This window comes from Hippoglossus stenolepis, chromosome 4, assembly GCF_022539355.2.
Source record: "Hippoglossus stenolepis isolate QCI-W04-F060 chromosome 4, HSTE1.2, whole genome shotgun sequence".
Lineage (NCBI taxonomy): Eukaryota > Metazoa > Chordata > Actinopteri > Pleuronectiformes > Pleuronectidae > Hippoglossus > Hippoglossus stenolepis.
Window position 1 is genome coordinate 6,673,222 of NC_061486.1, and position 25,924 is coordinate 6,699,145.

Below are 25,924 nucleotides of genomic sequence, written 5' to 3' on the forward strand. Positions count from 1 at the left end.
ACCTGCTGTACCACACCACGGTTTTCTGCAGATGACCACTGCTTGACTGGAGCAAGTGGACGTTAACTAATCTTTATGGCTCCTCCACAATACAGGACAAGGAAAGGCAGACTATTAATCATTTAATTCACCTCTTTAAGTTTTATTACTTGGTCCGGGATCTGAGTCGTTGATTTTCCACACACACGCACTTATTTTTAATATCAAGGCTGCAGCCGTAGTGCAAAGCAGAGGCAGGCGAGCACATGGCTGAGCACAGGCTGCTCAGAAGGGTGTTGCAGGGGAAGAGCGAGGGATGAAGGAGGTGGGGTGGCGCAGCGGGCTACATGCTCGAGTGGCCCTGGCATCGGAAATCATTTAATCTGCATCACAAAATTTAGTGTCCCCACCGGTCGCCCGGCAGTCCCACAGAGCCGGTGCTGCACTCCTTACACTAATCAGCTGTTTGTCCAGAGCAAACAGAACCCTTATCAGCACATTACACTTCATCATAAACAGAACCCAAACTGTTCTCATGTCTTCCTTCCTCTCCCTCCCTGTGTTTCTCGTTTCCCTTCAGTAATCTCTCCTCTTCTGCAGCGAGCAATGTGCATCAGCCGTTTGCAGCAATATCAGATATTCTGTTTCCCACAGTTATCTATTTATATATTCCAACAGCAAGGGGGAGAGAGGGCAAATACACAGATGCAGAGTCAATACGACCCCACTACGCCACTGCCCGAAATATACACCCGGTGTGGAATTCAATCTAATGTTTGTTGGAGGCAGGCATGGATGCAGAGAGAGGTTGGGAGCATCTCCTAGAATTACCCTTGTGTTTGCTTTCAGAGTATAGATCTTAGCAGGAGAGGGGTGGGGGGGCCGTAAGCCGAGCACTGAGGTGGAACAGAGCCCATCATGTGAGCCCGCTAGCTGGCTAGCTCAGACTTCCTCCCTCTCTTGCAATAGAAGATGAAGCGGAAGAACCTGTGAACGCCCTTCACTTCACTCTCTGTGTCTTCTCTGTGAGGATTTTTCGCTGTATATCCGAGGCCGCACCCTGTGGCTGAGCCGTGATATTCTCCAGCAGATACAGTAGGTTGTCTTTAGTGACACCTCACCAAGATGAGCTGTGTGTCTGGTGTTGGGGGGGCACTGACAGCCCGCCATAAAGAAGATAAATCTCGGGTGCAGAGCGGGCTGCTCACGAGTGTCATGGCGGGGCCAGTGCAGAGGCGTGGACGGCCAGTAACATCATCCCATCGCTACCCCCAGTTTCCCCCAGCCGCTCTCTCACATTTCCCCTCTGATGACATGACGGATATGACTCCGTCACCCTCACAGCGAGGCGAGGATATAACAGGACAGGGAGCAAGTGAAGGAGACGGAGCGATATTGGAAGGGAGAGGCCGAGATATATAGAGAGAAAGAGATGGAGTGGCAGAGGTTGAGGAGAAATGAGAGGCAGGGGGAGAATATATTTCAGGATGGACAACATAGATCTCATGCATAATTCATTCCGTCTGAAATTTCTTTGAGGTTTTCATTTTTTTCTTTTTTGGTATTCACTAAGCTCACTGGGCTTCAGCACTTTCTGCCTGAAATGCCTCCACCGTCTCCCTCTCCACATTACAGTTTTACTGAGTCCCGGCCTGGACCTTGGTTTTTTCATGTTTGATGTTTTATGGAGCCTCAGCGACTGGAACTTTTTTGCCTTGGTCTATAAGGTTGCCGTTGGTTACCTGTGATCAGCGCACATGTCTGTTGGCCCGAATAACTAATATCTCTTTGGGGAGCCCTTCCTTTTATGCTCGGGCTGAGACTGGTGTGGGTATTGATTCGGCTGGTGGGCTGGGATTTCTCCTGGGAGCTAATAAAAATAATTACAAAAAGATCATCAAAGGGCTGACCTTCTGTTGCGCACATGAATAAATCTGTGACAAAGATAATAGAAAAAAAAATACAATTCTATGTGTGTGGTCAATTGAATATGAGGGAGCGTGAGTTGCTGTGAATTCGTCCTGGGTTTGAACATCAAAATCGATCGATTTTTCTAGATAACTTTAACATTTATATACCTTTAGTTGAATTTCAGTGACAAATGTGAAATGATTCGTTGGAAGATGGAAAAGAAACTAAAGTGGAAGAAAGCACTGGACATTTCTTGGACAGCAGCATTACAAAGTAGCATCCGATTTCAGTGAAGCTGACATAAGTAGCCTGAAAGAAAAGGCCGAAAAGGATCAGCTTCCACCTCAGTAATCCCTCTCTGATTTCACTCTCTGTCTGCACGCTTGTTTGTTTGTTCTCTGGTCCCTGCTCTCCTCCAGGACGGGGATGACTTCACAGCAGTGGTGAAAAGTAATGGTGGTGTTATTGCAGACAGGGGAAAACACAGCGTTTTGATTGGAGCGTGTGCCCCGAGACCCAGTGAAGTGCACTCGCCTCAGCTCAGAGAGCACTTGATTGCACAGCACCAATGATCGCATTAAAAGGGCAACAGAAAGCCCATTTACCGTAAAGAGAGTGAGAGAGGGGGCCCGATAGGAAGCTGAAAATTGACTTTCGCTTCTGTGAGAAGCTTAATCTGATGGCTGCACGCTGCCTTCCTGGACATCACACATTTAGGGGCAAATTTGAGCCACAGAAAGAAACAAGAAAAGACATGTACACACGCAAATATGTTAGGTTTTCAGAGTGAAACAGGGTTTACATTTTGAGGTTTTCAAATATCAAGATTGATGAGCCTCTTTTAAAACATACTCCGTGGCATATGGGGGCGCTTTTAACCTTTTCTACCTCTACACCTGACTTACCCTCCTCTCAGGAAGTACACTGACCAGTCCCGTGCTCCCGCCTACACCTTTTCTGGCAGTGAAAGGACAATTGTAGAGGCATCTGCTGTGTTCATTTTAACAGGAAAGAGGAGAGCAGATGGAGACTCAAGGTTTAAGTGATTAGAGGGCACTAGATTGGAATACAAATTGGATTTAAAGAAATTAGACTGATATAAATCGAATGGAGTCACCGTAGTTTTGTGCTGTGCATGCGCCTCGGCCTCAGTGGAGAGCCACCGCAGGGCCGCTGGATTATGGGGGAAGCAGATGCTCCAGTAAGATAAGAATAAATATGCATTTGACACTGAGCGAGATGGGGGTCTCTTCATGTCTGTCCTTTATCTTGCCCCTCCATTTATCAATGTCACGGTGTTAATTACTCCATCATTTATTAAGTCACTTCCTGCCAGAATACTAACTTGCCCCTGTGCCCTGTGGCCCTGGCTTTAACCGGGGAACTGGCTAATTTACCGACTATTGGTGAAAGACATTGGGTAGAAACTTGCCAGATACTGGAGGGTTGTGTTCGACTACCAATAGGTCATCTTCCGTTTTCCACATAATGCCAATGAGATTAGATCAGGGACTGCAGGACCAGGATATCAGCACCCCCCCCACTACAAACCCCTGTCTGTGTCCCCACTTAGTGCAAGACACCAGGGCTGATGACTAATCAATGACAGGGAAATGGAGGGAATTAGCCCAAATTAGGAAGAGGAGAGAATAGACTGCCTCCTGTTCTGGGGTCAATATGCTACTGTCTGAAGCCTGATCCCTGTTAATGCAAACAGTGGACTAGTGCACATTTACTCCGTTTAAATGCATGTGTTTGCATGTGCGTTTGTGTGTCTGTGTGCACACACATTCACCACACACAGAGTCTTTGAAGTGTATTTTGTGCTGATCAGTGGGATTGTACCTACGCCTGTCCTTTTGCCCGCAGAAAAGACCGTGGCACAGCTTGTCCCGGTTTCCCCCGGGACATGCGAGTATAAGGGGTAGTGGAACATGTGCAAACCCAGCCAAACAAAGACCTGCACCCTCCACTACTTTGCCTTCCATCTCGTGTTGAAATTAGCACTTACATAAGCACAAAGGCCTACGTGGTGCACTGCTCCTCTGTACAGCTTCGTCCTATTACCCGACTGCACCGCACCGCACCGCCCTGGGCAAGGGCACAGTCATCAACTCAGCTCAATCACATGCACACCTGCAACAACTCATTTTAAGACAAAAAGAGTCCAGTGCTGCACTTAATATAAGCGGCTTGTTAATGACTGAGTCAGGGTTATTGATGATGGGTATTGAGTGCGGTTCAAAAGAAAGAAGATGAAGAAAGAGCTGTTGGAAAAACTTTTCCTCATTCCCCATTCCCTTTGCTGTGTCTCTTCTCGTTTGATGCTGGATCAAACTCTTTGATTGTTGCATGGTTCCCATGGCCTCTGTGATGTAAATGTGTTGCTAACAGCATCTTATCTCCGCGGTTAAGACCCAGTCACAGTCGCACAGTGCACTCTGACTTGGGGGAGCATTATCTTGGCTGCCAGACCCCCAGACCTCTCCCACTGCAAGCCCTAATGAAAAGGAGTGGGCCGGGTTTTCAGCCACCAGGGGATTAGCATTTGACATCAGTCTGGACCCCGCCATTCATATTCACATCACATGTGTACTTCAACAACAGTGGACTCTTACTTGTTTGCACCCCACTGAAAACCAAATATGTAATTTACGCTTGTGTAAAGGTCAGATGTAAGCCAACTGTATGCGTTCATTCACTGTTCACTCATGGGCCCAATTACCCACAAGCCCTTGCATATAGGAGAAGACCAGATGGCAGCTCTTTGGCCGGCCTGAAATGGTAATTAAAGGCTTCAATATATGTGTTTCACATGGTTCTTAACCAAGAGAAACCTAAATAACTGCAGAGCAATCCGTCCAGTTTTCATCTCCAGTGTGAGTTCCTCTGCTTTTACACCTAAATTTGAATTAACTTTGACTTCTCATTATCTTGTGAAAATGCAGATAAGTTTGGTCAAATTCTTGCAGATTTTTGTGCTGTTTTTGCGGTTTCCTCCATCTGTGCAGCTGGTGCGTTTGCATTGCTTCATTTTCAGTGGAAATGTTGCTCGATGGAGATGGTCTGTTATTCTTGTCCTTCACAGAACACATTGTTAACTTTAAAGATGTGCTTAAGCACAAGATGCTGCTCAGTACTTCGTAGCTGCGTTTGTAAATCAAAATGCATACGTGGCAGAATCATCTCCTCAAGAGAACACGTCTTGGACAGCAGTTTTCCTCGGAGGCGTGCAGATCATTAGATAGGAAAACACTTTGAAGTGGAAAAGTACTTGGCTACTTAATTCCTGTTTTTTTTAAAGCTTTGTTTTATTAACCTCAATATCACAGATTTGCCTCAAGGGTCTTTGCTATCATCTGTACATATTTGACAACCTCAATCCTGAGGTTATTTAGTTACTCTTTATTTATTTAGTCATTCAATGACATACTTCACATTCTGTTGTGTGTTAGCTTTATCTCAGCCACATCCTGTATATCCAGCTCCAGATGTCTTCTGAAGCTAAATGGTTCATTTAATGAATGTGTTGTTGTTAAGTGTGTTTATTCATTCAACCACCACTACCTTTCCTTTGTGTTCAAGGAAGAGGTTTTTAGCTTGAGAATGTTTGATTTAAATAATCAAACAGAAACCAGCCTTTTCATGTGTGCACTGTTCCACTGTTCTTAATTACGTCTTCTTTTTCTTCCAGGATCCCGTCTGCGCCAGGAGGACTCCCCACCCCGGATTGTGGAGCACCCCTCTGACCTGATTGTCTCCAAGGGGGAACCCGCCACCCTCAACTGTAAAGCAGAGGGGCGGCCGACCCCGACAGTGGAGTGGTACAAGGATGGAGAGCGGGTGGAAACGGACAAAGACGACTCACGTTCTCACCGCATGCTGCTGCCCAGCGGCTCGCTTTTCTTCCTGCGTATCGTTCACGGACGACGGAGCAAACCGGATGAGGGAGCCTATGTCTGCGTGGCACGGAACTACCTGGGAGAAGCTGTCAGCCGCAATGCATCTTTGGAAGTAGCATGTGAGTCAGGACTTTTTTTATTTTTGTCTTTGCTGTGCTGCTGAAATAATGTTTGCTCGCATGATTTATAAGTAATTTGACTGGACGACAAAAAGTCTCAATCTCGCTGCTTCCAGAAAATGGAAGGACTGGATTTACATTCAACACAAGCTATACTGTATATATATAATGTAATATTCCAGCATTTCCTTGTTTACAATATACAATCTTTTTTTTCGATTAATACATGATGGTAACTGATATTGGCTGTAGATTAGGGAATGACGGCAAACAAATCAAGATTTGATTTGAGGCATCTTGCTTTCTGTGTTGGAAAACACGCTGATCATTTCCTGTCGGCCTGAGAGGGAAAGTCATCCTCCACTGCTAATGATATTTTCAACCGCATATTTAAATTAGATTCCATATATTCTTACCTCAAGGCAGTTGTATTGATTTTATCTGCAGATCTTTGTGTTTCATAAAGCTACAGTCAGCCTGCATGTGGTGGTGGAGCAGACAGGGGTCTCTCACTGGTGGGTGGGGGTGGAACGACAGACAGTGATCAAAGCCCTGATGGACATTTGGCCCAGGTTGCCTGGACTGTGGTGGTGAGCACTGACAGGCAGAACCTGAGATGCTGCTCAAATTACCTTTGAAGATGAGCCTCCCCCCAGCAGGCTCAGGCTGGGCTTCCTATGGAGCGGCTCCCAGGGGCCTCAAACTGCCCAGGAAGTGGAGTGGAAAGTCTCCTTGTCCGTCTGTTGTTGTAACTGTCAGTGCTTTTAGTTGTATAGCCCTGTGTTTCAAACAAGGTGTGTTTTTTGGATGCTCTGTGGTTCATGTGATTTGAACCTTGAGATCTTGAGATGTTTACTCTCGGGTTAGCATCTTCTCTTTATCTTCTAGCAAAATACTAATCCTTCATTCTCTTTATAAGACAAGCAAACAATTTGTTGATTTAACATTTGGAAATGGTAAGAACAGAAGAGACAGGAAGAAGATTATCTTCCACATCATATTATACATGCAGTACAGTTGGTTCTAAGATGAGGAAACGGTAATAGGACGAGTAGTTGGTTTGTGATTGGGAAATGGACTGTGCGTTGGGGGAGGAGAAGGAGGAGTAGAGGGTTGGTCCCCTGCCTTCCCAAGGGCCATCCAGCAGCCCCCGTGCAGGTGCTAACTGTGTGACAGCAGCTTGATCTATCGATTGCTTGTAAGAGGGTTCTCCTAGTCTAAATGAAAATTCATGAAAAATTGATGAAGTCTACAGATTATTTTATTTTTCCCTCCTCACACCGTTTCTTCACCTTTCTTTTCAGTATTCTCCGTCTCTCGTGTAATGCGAGTTGAGCGGCAGACGGGGGTTGAATGGAGGCATTGAGTAGTTGCATGGCTTAAAGGTGAGGGGTGAGAGGTCAGAGCCGAGGGGCTCAGGAAGAGCTGGCAAGGTGAAGAAATAAGAGCATACAAATGATCGGTATTAACAGTGATACTGGGTCTGAGAGGGAGACAGGCTCAGGATGAATAAACAATTTTTCTTTAATAATTAGTCTCAGTGAATTATCAGAGTTCCTGTATTGTTCTGCACCAACACAGAATAATACAGAATATCGCAGCCAGCCAGGATCCTCTTTGGGCACAGACTAAATTAGCCACTGCCTGGAATGCCATTGCCACCAGAGGGAAACCAAACTTAGGCTAACTCCCCATCTACATTTAATTGTTTGTCTAAGTGTTGTCCCATCATCCAGTTCTTTTACAGGATGAACTAACAGTGGCACTAACCCTCACAAAGTTTTGCTCATTTCAACCTGATCCGACCCAGCTTGGGACACCAGCCTCTAAACAGAGATCCCACTACATTGCCATTGAGAAGACCTCTCATTATCCCAGATTTGCTCGTTAACTCTGAACCAATCAAAGCTGGCATAAGTGTGTTATTTTTCAATTTTAATAGAAGCATGTCAGCCTACCAGAATCACAGGAAATGACAAGTAATGTATCAACGTCAGCTTCTATCCCACCATGTCAGCTCTGCCTGTTTCACACAGATGTTGATCTGCCTCTGTAGCTACCTCTGCTGTCGACATTAAGGCAGAACAATTCCCTCCATTCCACGTTTGTGCCTTTTATACAGAACAGAGCTGCGAGGCAGAATAACAGTGCAGCATGGAACAGGCTGTATAAAAAGGTGTATTGATTGTGATGAATCGTGGGTGTGGTGTCGGTGGGTCAAGTGCAGTTCAACGGGGACAGTCGCCACACTACTTGATCATGAAGTGCAATGAAGTTTTATTAAAGTGAAATCATTTTTTTATATCAACTGTTTTATCATGAGCTGATCAGAGTCCTCAAAAGAGCTTCACTGAAAGTGGAGGAGGTGGGGAGAAGAAAAGGAGTTTGAATTATGCTCGTAGGATATTTTAATGACTTTTTCTTTAATTTAATGACTTGCTGCAATTTTAATGACGAGTAATATTGGGTAGGGGATGTCCTGAAGCTGATCTACAGGATTCATGTCTGAGGGAATCAAGTGTCTGGTCTCAGGAAACAAAATGAATGGAATCGGCGCAGTCTAATTGGGGTTTAACACCTCAAATAGAATGTAGTGATGATCATAACTCTTACGTAAGTCCTCTGCAGCATGTTTTATTTTTGTATATTTTGGTTTTTCGTTTCATCATAGACTCGAAGGGACATTTCAAGGAGGCCATGTCTGGTTTGTTTTCGGGCCTTTCAGCTTCCAGCCAGGTCTTCGGGGGGGCTAGGGAGGCAGAATGAGGTGGGCTGCCAAATCCCACAGCGCCGGCTTACCACAGTGATTAGCCTTATCAGGTCTTGACATCCGTCTAGCGATTGTAATGCGAAAAGCTAATCTCACAAGAAGAAGCTACATGTAAATCTATAACCATGTTGAACTGGGTTTGTGTTTATGATATGTCTCTCTCCCCCTCCGGCTTCTGCCTCCCTTTTCTCCCTCCCTCCCATCGAACACACCTTTGCCCCCCTTCCGTTCACGAGTGGTTGAGCAGGACCCCGGCGAGATAATTGAATTGCAGCTCTGAAACAGATTGAACTCAGTTTCCACTGAGCAGAGTGGTGCGGCTGCATGCTGGACATCAAGCTGGGCAGCACTCACCACTCTCTCTGTCAGAGGAGGAAAGGTGGAGCGGAGAGGAAGAGGGGGTAGAGGCCTCGGAGAGGTGCCTCTGCATTATTAATGTGGGCCAGATTGGGGGGGACTTAGTCCTCCAACCAAGTGTTAGATGTTGAACACGTTTTTTTCACCAATAGATGGACGAGAGCATGAACTGCTTTGTGTTGTCTAAGTCAGTGGGGCACATGCAGAGTTAGAAAATAATACTCAAGCACCTCTTTGCTGCATTAGGGAAGAGACGTCGTTAGAGCTGCTGTTCACTGTCCTGTTGTTAGGAAGATAGAGAAGTTGTAAAGTGCCTCGAGGGCATCGGAGCAGTCTGCTTCGTAACCCTATTCCTCCTCCTCCTCCCGTCTCTGCACAACCCACTGCAGGCCAGCTCCGTGGGATGGATACGCTGCGTATAAGAGGGGATGTGCCCCCTTTTCTCTTTTCAGAATAAACTAGGTCAATGAGCAGGTTCATAAATCATTGTGAAGCCTGTGTCAGAAATGCTAGCTGCAGCCACTGCAGCTGAATAAATTGCTAGCACTGCGGATATCTATGTATATGTAAGTGTGACAAGGCACACCTGGGGCGATAGGCTCCCAAGGAAAATGTTAATTAGCCCCATCTCTTCAGGTGGATGGATAGCAGGCGTACGCGGTGCTCCAGATAAAAGTGTTTAGGGTGAACATGTTGCACTTTTAATTGAGTGTTGGATGTGACTCGGGCCCTCTGACATGTATGTGGTTGTATGTGTATTAAATGCATGTAATCGTCTGCGGGTGGAGGTGCAGCAGAGGTGTGAGGGCGCAGAACCTTGAGGTGTGTATCCTTTACCTCTTCATTTGTAACCTTTTAAAAATGCAAATGACAGAAATGAAACAGATGTCTTGGGTTGGTGCTAAATGCCATTCGGAATGCGATTGGATGACTTTAAAAAAAGGGTCCTTTGATATCATCTAATGTACCCCTACTGCAATTAAGTGAATCGTTAGGTAGCATTTGGTGCTCGTACAACAAGGTAATTAGCGGGAAAATAGAGTTGGGAGAGGTGTGAGTGGTGAAGAGAGGAGGAGGGTACCAAGCTGTTCCTGTTGTGTCCAGCATGAGGGGAAGCTAATAAAGGGACAGGCCAGGAGGAGCAGCCCAGGTGGGGAGTCAGGCTGAGCTGCACTGCTGAGGCTTTCACAAGCTCATCTGGACTCATTATTGCATTTCAGAGACGGGAGAATGGAGTGACAAGTGCACGCAAGCAACACACACTCGCCCTGACTCACACAGATGTACACACACACACCTGCCCCTGCGCTCCTATAAACCCCGGTAGGCAGAGGTTTAATCTGCAGCAAAGTCCTTGAGAAATAATGAAGGGTAATGAAGGAAGCGGCAACAATGCAGCCATTATGGCACATCAATGATGCATGCTACAGTTGGAGATAGAGCACAGTCCCCAAAACTTAGCTCTACCTAATCTGTATTTAAAAAATGTTTTACTCTCCCAGCATGTCTCTTTGTTTGTGTTGAGATATATAAAAACAAATAAAATGCAATCATTTCTTCACCTTTGCATGGCAGAGTTGTGGTTTGGAGAAATTTATTATCTCTGGTTTAAAGAAAACCTGTTCATGACATGATGAGAAGGATTCTTCAACATTATTCTTTAATTTATATTGGGTCACATGGTGTCTCTCTCCTTCCACTTGAACAAAATAGATGTAATTCTGCTGTTTGAGTACTCAACATATATATTGGTAATTGTAATGGCTGTTGTTGTTGTTTATTGCCTGAGCAAAATTGGTATTTGCTCAGAGCAGATAGACGTCGTGATGTGACAGAGGAAGAGCGAGGGAGTATGGATGCAGAAAAGGTGGGAATGTTGTCCTGCGATAAGAAAGATGGCGAGAGCAGGCAAGGGTGTGAGAAATATCTCGGCCTGATAAACCGTGAGAGTAAAAAATCCCTGATTAAATGTGTCAGCTCTGTGTCTGTGCAGCTGGAGTTTGCTGACCTCTGTAAAGAGGTGTTGTTATCTATTGGGATTTACTCACACGATGGCCACACACACACACACACACACACACACGCACTTGGGTTTCTCCGGCCATACAGCAGAATGCAGATTGCTCTTATCTCATTTATCAGCCACAGATGGCTCCGGTAAATGAGAATTTCCAACCGCATCCCAAACCATGAAAGAGACTGACCTGCAGAATGGAAACAGAAATTTGAAGACTAAGTTCTCACAGGGAAATAAATCATAGGCATACACTGCAGTGACTACCGGCACTTTGACCTTTCTCTGACACACACACACACACATGGAAGTAGCTCGTTCTCACACACACGTTATGTCCTGAGACTGCACTTTTTACTATCCTCAGCGGGCCCTCGTGTCCCAGCTCTGACCTCCCCAACTCCGCCCTGGGAAATAGACTGTCTGCGTAAGCTTCTTACCTTCAGAGAGACTGAAGTGCTGAAGATGGGAAATATAGAACACCTATAGAGCACCCAGGCTGTGCCACTATGCTGCTGAGGAATGATAGCAATAGTGGAGAAGTGCTGTAAGAGCTGTAAAGTGAGGTGAGGAAGTATAGAATGATGGTTAAGAGAGAACCAAGTTTGTGACGACCTCCGACCAACTCTCTCCGCCCCTCCTTTCTATCTCTCTCTCTCTCTCTCTCTCTCTCTCTCTCACCTCACCTTTCGACTTCCTCCGCCGTGTCACCTTCCAGAGTATAAACTGGATGAAACAAGTGTGTGGCACTCCGTCATGGATGCCACGGCCCATCAGCAGAGGAGTGAGCCGTCAAGCGAAGAATGCTGAGCCAGCCGCTTCTCACGCCCATTAGTGCCCGGCAAGATGAAGCACCCGTCGCACCGGGTTTTGTTGTGCCTCTTTTATACACCCTACTCTCGCTCCTTCACACTCTCCCTCTTTCTCTCTTTATAGTGACAGTGTTATTGATGGCCCCTCCACTCTGACAATGCAGGTCTATTGCTTTGTCTTTGCCGCTTGCCTCCTCTCTCCTTGCCCCCCCTCCACCCCACGTGTCTCATCACCCACGATTCACACCGTGGATGCTCGCTCTTCGGTGACTGAAAAAAATGAATCTTTGCATTAACATTGGCTCTCTGAATTGTACAAGCTGGGAAGTAAAAACAGAAAAAGTAAAAAGTGAGCACCTCCAGACAAGCTTCGAGAAAATATACTTGCCCTGGTGCTGACACTTCTTTTTCTCTAATCAGACGGTTTTCAATGTAGACGGAGCTGTAAATTATTGAAATCTGTCTGCAGGCTGATTATTGATCAGAATTAAAACACAGACAGGGTAAGAGGCGGCTGCTTTCATGGTCTGATTGCACTTTGATTTATTTTTTTCAATATTGACTTTTTCACACCCTGTGTAGTTTTCAGTTTAATGTAGATTTACTTTGATCTTAATGGTACCTTCTAGAATATACTTTACTTTATCAGTCCAACACTCTCTCTCTCTCTTTCGAACCTAACACATGGGACATGGTTGCACAGGTGTGCTACTCACCAGATGAATATGTCTGATGCCACTCCATTTGCTGACAAGTGGGCGAAGAGACAAGTGAGTGATAATAATATTAATCAAAAAAAGTGACCCTGAGTGAAATCCCTGTAGATCTGTGTACTGAGGGTGGCTTGCCATTGAGTCCAGCCAGGATTGGATCCTCTGACCCCTGAAGAACCCTTTGGCCTCTTCTATCCAGCCCCAGATCTCTGTCAAACCAGAATTCCTTAACCCAGAGCTCCCCTCCGATGAATGTGTCCCCGTAGTGACTGACCTCCCCCACCCACCTTCCTCTTTCTCTCTCTCTCTTTCTGAGACTGCCAGAGATGGTAATCCATCATACGGAGCTGGGGAGGAGGTGACAGGGTGGAGGGCTGAAGTTCACGCGCTAGCTGATATGGGTTAGAATCGAATGTCGCTGAAATTGATTCACCCTCTGGAGTGTGGAATGGTGTGTTATTTCTGCACTGATGTCCCTGGTTCAAATGCCCATTATTTCCTTGGTTAGTTTCACACACACACCCGTAAACACACATTTATTCACACGCATACATGCCTTTGTGCAACACTGTAGGGTGCACAATGCTGCGGGGGATTGATCTCATGAAAGGGTCAGGACTCGGCCAGACCCTTGATTCAGCCTGTTTATTTTGGGTTACAACTGTCACACTGCACACTGGCCCTCTGATGGATAAGTCTTGTTGGAAGCAAACACAAGTCCACATATACACTTGCACCCACACATACCTTTTTAAGGCAAACAACTTTTGTGGCTGTTTTTCCAGTTGTGCAGACACTAAGGACGGTCCCTCATGAAAGTTGCCTTGTGTGAGACATGGTGTTCCAGCTTCATTAGATTTGGAACTCAACTGTGTGAATCGAGAGAAGGAAACTGGGGAAAGGGACACAAATTGCAAGTTAAGTATCTAGTGTGCGACTTTGTTAGCTTTGTGGTTTTTCCAAAAATTGTTACCAAGTTTCTCTTGGTCTTGCACCACAGCAGAGTTATCATGGGTCCGGGTGTGTTATGACTTTGCCACCTCTCGACGGCATAGATAGATATTGTGTTTGTCTTGGACAATGTTTGCTGCAAAGGACACCTATCAGCCACCGGAGCCCTGAACAGCTGCGGACCAGAGTTGAAACCTGATCGTCCTGTCTCTCTCCCTCTCTCCATCGCTCTCTTTCCTCTTTCCCCTTTTCCACTCCCTCCCTCTCTCATTTCCTTTCCTGCTGTTTGAAAGTGATACTCAAAGCATTTTGGTCACTCAAAAGTGAAGGGAGACAAGATCAAATGTTTAAGAGGGTGCTTTCTTAGACAGCTGTGGTTCCATTCCATTTTACTGTCTGACCTTTACATGACTGCACCGCTGCATCCAATGGGCATATCAGCAGAGGAAGTTGGTTGGCTGCTGTGTCTAGTTGAAGGTGACCTTGTGTGGTGAAGAGCTAATGGCTTCCCATTTCGCTGTGTCCCGACTGCTGCCTCTGCTTGTAAGACTGTTCTAGGATCAGTCCGAGGTGAAGGAGGGGACACAGAGATTTGTTGTTGTTGGTTCAGCGGCCACCAGTTCACTGCAGGATCCTCAGCGTCACCTCTTTCGAGAGATAGACGCCTTGGTTCTCCGCTTCAGGCAAAGACGTGATTTCATAGAGGGAACCTGGGTACCTCAGCGATGTGTGGTGCAGTGAGATGACATCACATAGTGGATGATACTGGGACTTGCGGTATGTGTGGCCACCTGCTTCTGCAGCTGGCAGGATGATTAGCAGCTAGCAAGGCTGATTATTAACCAGCCAGAATTTCATCCAGCCAAAGGGACAGACATACAGACCGGGACACTGACAGACATTGCACTTTGCCAGATAGGAGCCTCTACATTGGTTGGCACAGGAGACACCAGGCAGACTTGCCCAGACCACTTAAGCACTAGCATGGCCAAAGGCCAACTGAATAGAAATCAGAACACCCTATTCAAATGCTAAGCAGAATCTTATCTCTGTGCCTCTTGCTGCTGGCCCTTGTGCTCTACACTGTCCAGGGCAAAGCTATTAACCAACACGCAGGTGCCTCCTGTGTTTGTCTGTGTTTCTCTGCACTCGCGAATGTGTGCGTGTGTGTGTGTCTGTGTGTGCGCGCTCTTAGATGGGTGTATGTTCAGTTGTCTGTATGTGTCTTAGCTGTGATGTTCTATTCAGAAGGAAAACTATTGTGAAAGATATTGCTGGAAAACACATTGTATTGTTAGTGTGTTTCCACTGATTACTGTTGATGTACTAGTAGAAACTCGATAATGCCACACGGAACAGTACTCACCACCCAGTGAGACAGAAATGAAGGCGGTGAATCATCTTAAGCTCCGCTGTAATTGCGGGGATTTGTCTTGGATCCACCGAGATCTTCTCATTCCACAGGAAATGAAATCTAATGACACTGAGTGATCACCAAGGGGTGTGTGGCTAACTGATGAGCGTGCTCATTTGACTCCACCGATCTTTAAAAGCCATTAACGCTCTCCTGTTTCATGCGCAAATTAGGCCTCCGCACACAAAGGCACACAGGCACAACAGCACATGGATCTCTGGGACTCGTACACAACACCTGGTTTGTAAATGCACATGCACACACGTGTCTGTACCCACACGTGTACACACACAAACACACACTCTGTAACAGATTCCAATCTCCCTCTTTGTCTTCCAACTGGCACAGTGAACGTTTGCCTATTTGAGGCCTAAATGACACAGTAAGGCAAAAATGAACCCCAAGACGCCGCGTTGTAATGGAGCTGAAAAGAACATCTTAATTGGCCAACATAAGCCATGCCCGGGCATTAACTGTGAAATTTACATGTTCGCTTCTTTCCTGTCTTTCTTTTAAAGGTCCCCGTGGTATTCATGAGGAACAGACGCTTGAATTACAACTCTGACACTTCATGAATATCGATTTGGCTGCTGTTGCCGTGCGGGAGGTTATGGAAAATGACATTATTCAAAACATGTTGAGTGGAATACATCTGCAATTAATCTGCTGTTATTAGTTTATGCAACTAATGTGTTATTAGTGTAATTGCCTGTTTTTGGGGAATTAACTTATCCTCTCTCACACTCAACCTTGTTCTGAGAAAAACATCCTGAACATTGAAAATTAACTAGTATTTAGAAATATTGTTTACATATTTTTTAATTGCTTTTACAATCCCTGGATGATTTATGTTAAATTGCTCATTCTTATCAAATTCTCAGACTCCAAGCAGAAGGGAGTTGTCCATATGATTTAAATCCATTCACAGCAATTCACAGGGTTGATTGGCTGCTTGTACCTCTGGGTCCAGATAGGCCGACCTCTGGCCGCCTCTCGATGTGACCTCTGACTGACCATCGATTGACCATCATCTGACCCCATCGCTTAAAAAGCAGAGCTGCACACGGGTCCATTTAGGAGTCTGCAGATCATCTCATATGCTGCTAATGACGTTATGCTAGTGTTATTGGGAGATGTATGAAAGGAGAAATCACCAGGGAAGTGCAGGGTTATTCCTGTGTCAGAGGAAGAGAAGCACAGACAATTCAATAACAGGCTAAAGGATATGAGCAACCGTCAGCTTTTTCATTCTTATAGTACTCAAGTTATGTTATTACTGCAGTTACCTCAAAACTTAACTGCTTCATGACAAATTCAGCCCAGATTGGTTTTCTGACATCCACAAACCTTTACCCTCCTTAATTTAGCACGGTTTATCGTTTTACACCACACTACTACTGTTTCTGCTCTGTAAGACATTTTGTGAAACTAAACCTTCTACATTTGCTGAGTGCCAGACCAGATTTTGTTATCTCTCCTCAGCATCTTCAACCCCCATCCCTCCTCCGTTTCTCCCCTATCCCCCTAACTGCTGCTCCCTAACTGGCTGTAGATGATAACAGTTTCAGCCCGGCAGTGAAAACGCCCATCCCCACCCCCCCTTCTCACTATGAAAAATCAAACAGCAACCTGGTGACTGACTGCTAATAAAATTAGCAGAATTTCTCATAAACCTTAATAAGTAACTTGACTCGATAACGGCTGCTGATGAGGGCAGGAGACAGCAATGTAATTGGGAAGAGAAAATAGGGGGGGGGGTATCATTCATCTCAGAATCACTCAACGGTGCCAACTGGGGTGTTGATTGTCATAAATAATCCTGGACCTTCAATTTTCCCCCCCACCCCCACCTCACCTCACAAGAGCGTCTCACCTCTTCTAACTGCATCCACACGCCAGCAACACCACTCTCAAGACTCTCTCTCTCTGTCTGCTCGTGTCTTTTCTCACATGCAGCGGGGGGATGGTTGGCCCAAGAAGGTGGCATCATTAACTTTGTTGAGTGGCAGACGTTAGACGTGCAGAGGGCTGTCCTGTCCCACCCCCTGCTGGGTGTCCCTCGACCCCCATCACTCCTCACTGTCATCCTCCGTCTCTGCGCTTCTTGCTCCTTGATGCTCAGTCAAGGGTGGACAAGAGGATGCATGAAGAGTTCACATATCTAATTTCAGTGTCATGGGTGTGCCATGTGATTGTTGACGTTCATTTGTGTCATACATGTTTCCGTGTGTATGTGCGGTCCTGAGAATATATTTGTTGGCATAAATATCAGCCTATTGGATTGATTTGCTTTGACCCAGGACCTTTAAAAACTGTGGACAGTCCACTATATCGCACAGTGTCAGGAGTTCTTATTGTTCCCACCAGTGTGGCACGTGCTGCTGAGTTCCCTGTGGCGTGAAGCCGTGTCTCATTAATCACACGCCCTGTGCTGGAGCCCTGACAACCCACAACCTGGTGGCCTACCACTTCCCCTCATGTAAGCTGGGACGGCTCTGCACTGTTATCTGTGCACAGAAAGAAGGCAACACAGCAGTGACAGAGGCCCCTGGTCATTTGAGCCAACCCCCCTTTTTTCAGTTGGAACTCTTCACGTCATATGTCTCCATCCGAGCTTTTTGGCTGTCTCCCTCATCTCGGGTTCACATGTTTTGAGCCTCCAGGGCAAAGGTCAGTGGATTTGTCAAGTCATTACGGCAAACTCTCAACAGCATCAGATGTCAAGAGAGTTGGCTGACCGTGACGGAGGCAGGCACAGACCTCTGCTTGGCCGGCCACTTCCTTCTGAAAGGACAGCAAGTGAGAGAACTGTCTTTTTGCTAAGCCCACTCTCTCCATCTTCCTTGGCTTCAGTTTGTGACCGGGGTGATGGGGGTTGTGGTAGAAGGGTTTTTAGATATATGCGGGGGAGTGTGAGGGGCTTGTTGGGGTCCAAATCAGGCTTGTACTGTGGGGTGCTGGGCCTTAAAACGGTGCCATGGTCTAGTTGTGTCAGCGGCGTGTAGCTGAGCTGTCACTTGTCTCTAATTGGCTTAGATCATCCCACGAGAGGCTCAAAGCTCACTGACCCACCCTCTCTCTCCATCTCTGCCCCTGTTTCTATCTCTGCCCCTCTCTCATTAGATCTTTTTCCTCTGCCAAGCCAAGACAATGGTCTCCACAGGGTCCTTTCCATTGGGTAGTTTGATCCACAATCTCTCTCTCTCTCTCTCTCTCTCTCTCTCTCTCTCTCTCTCTCTCTCTCTCTCTCTCTCTCTCTCTCTCTCTCTCTCATTGCAGCAGGCTTGCCATTCTCTGCCTGGATCTACAATATGTCCTGTTATTGGGCGAAATCCTCACAAGGGACAAGCTACTAGAATGATGAGGGAGAATGCAGAGGGCAGCTTGATCTACCACTGATTGGAGACCTGATAGATCTGGGCCCCGGGGTCGACACAGGGTCAATACACGGACTGATGATAGTACGGTTCATCTTCAGGGAATAAATCTATGGCAGCACTTTCACATGCCATTACACCTCATATCAAACCAAACAATTTATATGAGATGTCTCCGTGATCACAGTTAAAGATGCATCCGAGCAACTCGTTTGCCAGTGCTGCAATCAGTCAGCCTTTCTGAATCCTGCCAGAGTGGGTGTTCCTTCTCCGGCTGTGTAGGATTTACGATGTGCTACACGGGTTCAGGGAATGACCCTCTAGTGTGCATCTCTGATGATGTTCTAATTGGATGGGGTGACCTTTCCTCACTGTAATTTTGAAGCGTCCTTGGTCCTTGGGGGTGGGTAAGAGATTAAAAATGCAGCAAGGGTGGGCTGATTGATGTGTGCTGTGGTTGGTGTGGCTGTGGATGGACAGTGACAGGTAGACGGACAGTAACATACGAGTCCACAGCTGTTGAATGGGAAGGGATATACAGACTGATACATGGGAGGTTGCTACAGCCAGCCAGACTGATTGCTGCCTTCTGGTATATTATCCCTTGCAATGGCTACAAGGAACTGCTACGACTGAGTGGTGGGGGGAGGTTGATTGTTTGGTCGGTGTATGCATCAGGGCTGTGTAACATAATTCATGACAACACCAACAAAATGGCCATAAAAATGGGTCACATGGTCCATGCACCATGATTAAGTGCAGCATCATTTACCATAAAAAGTATTTGTGTCTTTGGTGGATTGGTTGGGGTTTAAAACCTGAAAGAGCTTCACCAAGGCCCCACATGGTGTCGTCTAATAACTGAATTGATCATGAAACAAGGTGCATCAGGATCTGTGTGATTGAGCTCGATGACTGATTGATCACATTGAGTGTGAGGTTGTATGTGATTAGAGAAGCGAACTGCAGTGTTGAGACAAAAAGAAAACCTTGAGCTGAATGAGGAGACATTGTGTCGGTACCCGGTCGGGATATGTGGAGAAAGAAAAATCACCACACTCAGATATTTATATACAGTATACATATTTATGTAAAGATATTGAACATTATACTTGCATTCCCCCATCACAATAATACCCTGCAGTAGCATATTATTTTTATAGATATAAATGTTTGTGGGATAAATATGGTTTGTGTATTTGTGTTTGTGTGAGCGGCTGCGAGTTTATCCCTGCATGATGCTGGCTTCTATTTTGCTTTGCATTCATGTACATCACTGTCGCTGCGCTCACAAAGCTCCCGGTATATATGCGTTTATTGTGTCAATATGAAATTTGCCTTGCTTTTCTTTGTAGCTGGAATGAGTTGAAGTGTGGTGAATGGGCTTGTTTTGGTGCATTGACTGGAGGATCCTATTTTGACAGTGTATGAAGCTGGAACTAATTCCTGCATATTTATTTGACTTGGTCTAAGCAACGTAAGCACTAACCCTACTTAATATTCCAGGGCACGCCGACAGGAACACCCTTTTGGTGTTTCAACGGCGTCAAACAGCCTTTGGAAGACTGTGAGTGGAAAAATGCAGCTGCCTCAGAATGTCAACATAATTTATTCTCCTTTAAATGAGCATGGATGCATGAATTATTTTTTGAAACTGTAAGAAATTTGCTTCCCTGGCTTTCTTTTACTATTTTAGTCCCAGGCTAATATGTGAAAGCTGTGCTAAAGTGCTGAGAGGAAAGAATCCCCTAAATAACAGATAGCCTTCTGCCAGAGTATTCCTGTGGCCGTTAACTGGATTCATCAGCTTGTGCGCTTTTATTGCTCAATATAGATCACGAGTCTTATTGTAAATATGTTGTCGGGTCCTTGTGTCCCATTGTATGTTTTATATACGTACAGTCTGTGTGCTGCAGCGTCTTTCTTCTCGTGTTCAGATTGATGCACCACACATTGATCCAGACACCCAAACAACCAAGTTCATTTAAACCCTTCATCTTTATGTCCCCTGCATCTCATTCAACTCGGGACAGTGAAATGGGTAAAAAAAGATAAAAGAGCACAAGGAGGGAAGAAAGCCTCATCCCTTTCTCCAGGCCATCTCCAGCAGGCTTGAGGCGCTTTTTTGTGTGTGTGTGTGTGTGTGTGTGTGTGTGGACTGCATCTGAAAAGATCAGCTTTAACAACCTAAGCAAATATCCGTGAAAAGGCTTGTGAAAGGAGGGCATTGAACCTTCTGTAGAACAGGTGTGTTTTATAGCACTGTACTCCTCCTTTGGTCTTTAATGCTCTATAGTCCCACATTTTGTGTGTGTGTGTGTGTGTGTGTGTGTGTGTGTGTGTGTGTGTGTGTGTGTGTGTGTGTGTGTGTGTGTGTGTGTGTGTGTGTGTGTGTGTGTGTGTGTGTGTGTGTGTGTGTGTGTGTGTGTGTGTGTGTGTGTCTTGGTGGCTGAAGCTCCACTGTAGCGGTGAGCCAGCCCCAGAGTCAACCCTGTGCCATGCGAGAGCTGCGGGGAGCGGGCTAACGAGGTGTCCAGGCAGCTGACGGCTTTGTCCCGCCGCCTGTGAGTGGCGACGGCACAAAGAGTATCCTGCGGAGAGTCCTGTCTGTTCTTTGTGTCTGCCTCTCTCCTCTGTCCAGCACTTTGGGCTTTACAAAAGGAAGCAGCGCCAGGCAGCGTCGTGGCATCAGGTGGACGGGGCGCTGCGCCTGTCCCCCATTTTCCTCCTCCTTATCCGTTGACTCTCTGGACCCCAAAAAAAAAGCATATGGCTTTGATTTTGGCTATTGTGTTTGGCTCATGGGCTATTTTCACTGAAGCCTTGGGCAAATATCTATCATTTCATTAGCTCCCCCCATCCTCTTTTCTTGTTCCACTCTTCTTTCTCTCCTTTTCTGTCATATTATACTGAAGTGAGTGATGATCCAGAGGAGCAGGCAGCGCTTTGTCACGTGTTTGCCACTTGTATTTGCTCAGTCTTCCATCTTCCTCTCTTTGCTTTCCTCTCTAATTTATGAACTGCTACACTTGAGTGGGCCTAGTGCCTATTAAAACCAGCACAGCGCCCATGTTTGTCCTGGCCTTTCCTGCTCCACAGGAAGCTCATCCAGAGCCCCACCACCACCCCCCACACCCCCACCCCCTCTAGTTAACGCCACTGCAGGGGGTGAGTGAGAAACATGGATACTTTTGTGGATCCTCTGCCCACTGGAGGGAGAGCTTTGACGCTTCTTTTTAAAAGGCCAAAGTCATTTGTCTTTGTTGTTCTCTGTCTCCCAGGGATTGTTTAGAGAGAAAGAGACAGCAAGAGAGATAAGGAGTGAAAGGGAGTAAGAGAACATCCCTTTCTTTGTGGATATGTGAAGGTTTTTCATCCTGGCCATTGTACTCAAAGCTGTGTTTTGCTCTATTCTACATTCAAGGCCTTCTGATAAATGTTCCCAGCTTTGTATTGCCTCATCCTCACAGTTCAAAACATAAGATATAAAATGAGAACAAATTCCACTGTCATGTATTTGATAGTTTATTGTTTTTAAATTGCTCAGGTTTTTAGCATTTCTTTACTGCTATAACTCAAACTTTCCCAACTCCATACCTGTGTTTATGACCCTGTAAGTCCATGTTTAATCATTTAGACAGCAGGTCTGAACAACAGTTATAGGATTTATGGCACCTCCGAGCAAAGACTCAGATTTCCAACCCTTCAACCCGTGTTACAGTCTTCTCCAGTGGTCAGAGACGCTGTTACTGCTCTGGTGAGTCAGCTTCATGATCTGAAAATCCATATGGAAGCCAGACATGCTCCAGTCATGTAGAAGCAGACACCAGTTCTAACAAAGAATCCACCCCGTAGGCATCAAGCGTTGGATTCACATTGACAGCACAGCATCACTGCAATGTTTCATATGTGAATGTACCACTTGCTGAGCTCAACCGTAGTGTTTTCATATTGTTGTAGTAATCGGATTTAAAACAGAGGAACACGGGGGCAGACAACCAAGAGAAAACCACAAGAATCACAGAAAGGTTAGAATGGATGTAGTCCCAAAGGACTACAAATCCCCACTCCGAAATCTTATTGTTTGGAAACCATGAAACCGGATTCCTGTAACAAGTCTCTGATCAGTGGAGCCTCGGCCCAAAGGACTCAATTAGACCAGAACAGCCCTCTCTGACCAAGCCTTTATTTTGCCTCCTACCCTCTCACAGCATGCTGCTACAACTGCAGCAGAGCTGTTTAATGCCCCGGACTGGGAGCACGGCCATACAGCACACTGAGCAATCGCATCGCTCAGCCTTTGCCCATCTCATTACACCGCAGCAGGGCCAATCCGCACCAGGGTGTGTGTATGCAGGCACGCAAGTGTTGCTAAACAGTAAACCTGTGGCACTCCCCTTGACTCTGTGCTTTAATTGGCGGCACAAGTATGGTAAACATATATTAACAACTCTGACAGAAAATAGCAGTTACTGAAAGATCCTGCAGTTGGAGGCAGTAATCCAGAATTTAATTTCAGTCATTTTGCCCTCCTTCACTTATGATTAGACTGAATTATGATAATTTCTTGATTATGGTTTGGCCTCTGCCTGTGAGCCGGAGGACACTCCTCGTCTGAGCACAACAGCAGACAACAATAGGGAGCGTGTGCAACCCACTGGATGTGCACTGTCAAACACTTCCTCTGAAATTTCATAAACACAACCTCGCTGTGCAAGCTGCGGCTCCTGTAGCACAAGATGGCAATGTTTCAAACACACTTTGAACAATGGCTGGTAGAAATATTTAACCCTTCGTCCGTGGCTCCACATCAGATGCGTGTAAGTCACCTGTAAAGTTAATAATAATGAAAGGTGAGAAACAGGGAAAACATGAAATAGCTTGGCTGATATCACGGGTGCATGAATGATTGCATTTATGATAATGAGAGTGTGTGTGTGTGTGTGTGTGTGTGTGTGTGTGTGTGTGTGTGTGTGTGTGTGTGTGTGTGTGTGTGTGTGTGTGTGTGTGTGTGTGTGTGTGTGTGTGTGTGTGTCAGCAGATAGGCCAGCAAGCTCCTTAACTTGCCTGCCCTTGTCTCAAAAAGCAATACCACAGTGCTGATTCACATCCAATCAGTGATTCAATCTGTGATTCAGATAATACAGACTGGATCAGCCATATTGCTTTCTTCACACGAAAGTCAATTAGACCTTCATTTAAAAAGCAAAATTAGTTGTTATAGATTTAATAAGTGACCGGGGCCATGGCGGACCGGGCAGAGCCTGGGAGACAGTGGCTGGAGGTCCGTGGGGAAATGAATGCCTCCTCACCAAAGCCCAGTCGTAATGACTTCTGTTTAGTCTTGATAATGTCTACTAATTGGTTAATCAAAGACAATGGCTCTCTACATATACCTCCCACCTTAGCAGCTTCTGCGTGCTTCATTGAACAACAGCTTAGAGTATAAAGCCTTGAAATCCCCATTCACTCACATCACTGGCAGACACACCTGGTCGGGTTTAGTCTATGCCTGCAGCACATGTACGACACATGCATTCGCTGAATTAATGTTAATGGATATGCAAAACCTCCCCAAAAAATAGGCAGTGTTCTTTTTTTTTTTTTTTGTACATCGTGTAAGAGGATAATGAAATATTATAAAAGTAATACACTTCATCTCATGCGAGGTGTCGACACTGGTCAGAAGGTCGATATAAAGACCCTCCGGGCTGGACAGGCACGAAAAACAGAGCATTGACAAAGTGTCTCCGCGCCCCTCGGAGCTGCCATCATTGGGTGAGTAATACTCTGTTTTCTCCATAATCAATTAGTAAGCCTTCATTAGCTAGGCCATTCATTATGTTGGCGTGTCAGGGACGGGACATGGTGCAGTGGTCGCCCCTGGTATGGGCATGTCAGTGGGTGCTGATACATGACGGGGCTCCCACAATCACTCTTGCATCTAAAGAGGACACAGCCATTATTTTGCTGCACAGCCAAGCAAGCAGGACTGTGCGTGGCCAGGTCTGCATTACTCTGTTGTTACACCGCCAGCCAAGTAAGCATTATTCACTTCACTTGCACAGCTAGAATAAATATTATTTACCGCTCTCACACAACTAAATATTCATTACACTACATTGCGAAAAAAAACATTTGCTTTACTTTCCAAGTAGAAAAACTGCATCTTGTCAACATGGCTGCTGACTTGGCAAGTGTCTACGCCGCATTCTTGGGGATTCTTCAGATGAGAAGGTGCAGGCACTCCCGTCTGTGGCTTTTCACTTGAACTACATTGTAAGACATCTTAAACACATCCCAATTACTCTGGTTTCTTATAGCACTAGTGAATATTACAGTTGCCTGTGAGCTGCACTAGGAATCATTAATGTAAAACAGATGTTAGATGCGTTCCCTGGTGCACCAGCTCTCACCACTGGAGTCTGTGCCACTGCATCATCAACTGCTCTGCTTGTTTGGATGCATATTTAACAGCGACATCATTTATTCTATTATATATATGTGTGTGTGTGTGTGTGTGTGAACCTGTGTAGATCTGTGTGTGTTGGTTGTCAGCATTTGTGTGTTGGCAGTGTTAAAGATGCCCACGGCACAGTGTTAGTCCGCTCTCTGTGCGTAATGGCCTGTGCTATAGAATTATGATGAGGGGCAGACAGAGATTAAAAGAGTAGGATATTGAATAACCCTATGATGGATGAGAGCTGTTTGGGGATCAATTAAATAATAAGAAATTAATCCTGCCAGCGACATGCTCATTAGGGACTTGGTGAAAGGAAGGAAAAGCGAGGAAGACGTGTCACTTCTGTATTTTATAATTTTGTCCTTGCAGTTTTTTTTTTTATTACCAGATTTCTGAACAATATAGATGTAAGCAGCAGCAATCTTTTTTTTAGTGTATACAAAACATTCATTATCAAGCACAAAGGCACAATACATCAGTTGTTTGATGAATGATATGCTGTTTGCATTCTGTCTCCAGAGCTTTCCTTTATGTTCACCATATTGCTGACCTTGTGTAAAGGCCATAGCTAAGTGCCGTTTTCCTTCTTCTCTGAAAAGAAGACAACAAAAACCTTGGAATCAACGATCACGTTGCATCTTTGTCTACATACATTTTCATTTTTAAGTGGCGTGTGAAAAAAGGAAACAACATGGCTGACAACACGTATCAGACTAAAATGCAAACCTAAGGTTTTCATACTAAAATGGCACCATCATTTCCTAAAGTGTTCGGCTTGATAACTTCACCGCAGTGTGAATGCCATGCAGGCGTAAATGATGCAAAAACGATGCATTTGAAAAAGCTCAAATGGGTTTGTGCGGATGCAGCCTTTGTGTTGCCCGCTGCAGCTTGATTTGGCTGAGCAGAGAAACAGAGGCAAGTCAACTAATTATTGGAGCAGCTCGTATCAAAGGGCCGCTGAGCGCTGCAGTTACGGGAGCCAACAGATGTGAGCAACAGCTGTCACGTGGAGTGTCAACCTTCGCAGGGCTGTCAGTCTCCATTTGCCCTGTGCGCTGGTAAATAATGTGTTGTCTTAATTCATTTGCCTTCGCTCGCAACAGCCGGAGTGTAATGGATTCTAATATTAAACATGATCC

The 25,924-nt window shown here is 45.6% G+C and overlaps 1 protein-coding gene across 6 annotated transcripts in view; it reads left to right on the top strand.

Annotated features, from left to right (window-relative positions):
* Nucleotides 1-25,924, top strand: part of robo2 (roundabout, axon guidance receptor, homolog 2 (Drosophila)) — a 259,592-nt gene that overhangs the window by 110,140 nt on the left and 123,528 nt on the right. For all 6 annotated transcript variants that reach the window (XM_035154976.2, XM_035154983.2, XM_035154979.2 and 3 more), the window contains exon 2: nt 5,585-5,911. In XM_035154976.2, the coding sequence (XP_035010867.1) occupies nt 5,585-5,911 (327 nt within the window). The remainder of the gene's footprint in view (nt 1-5,584; nt 5,912-25,924) is intronic.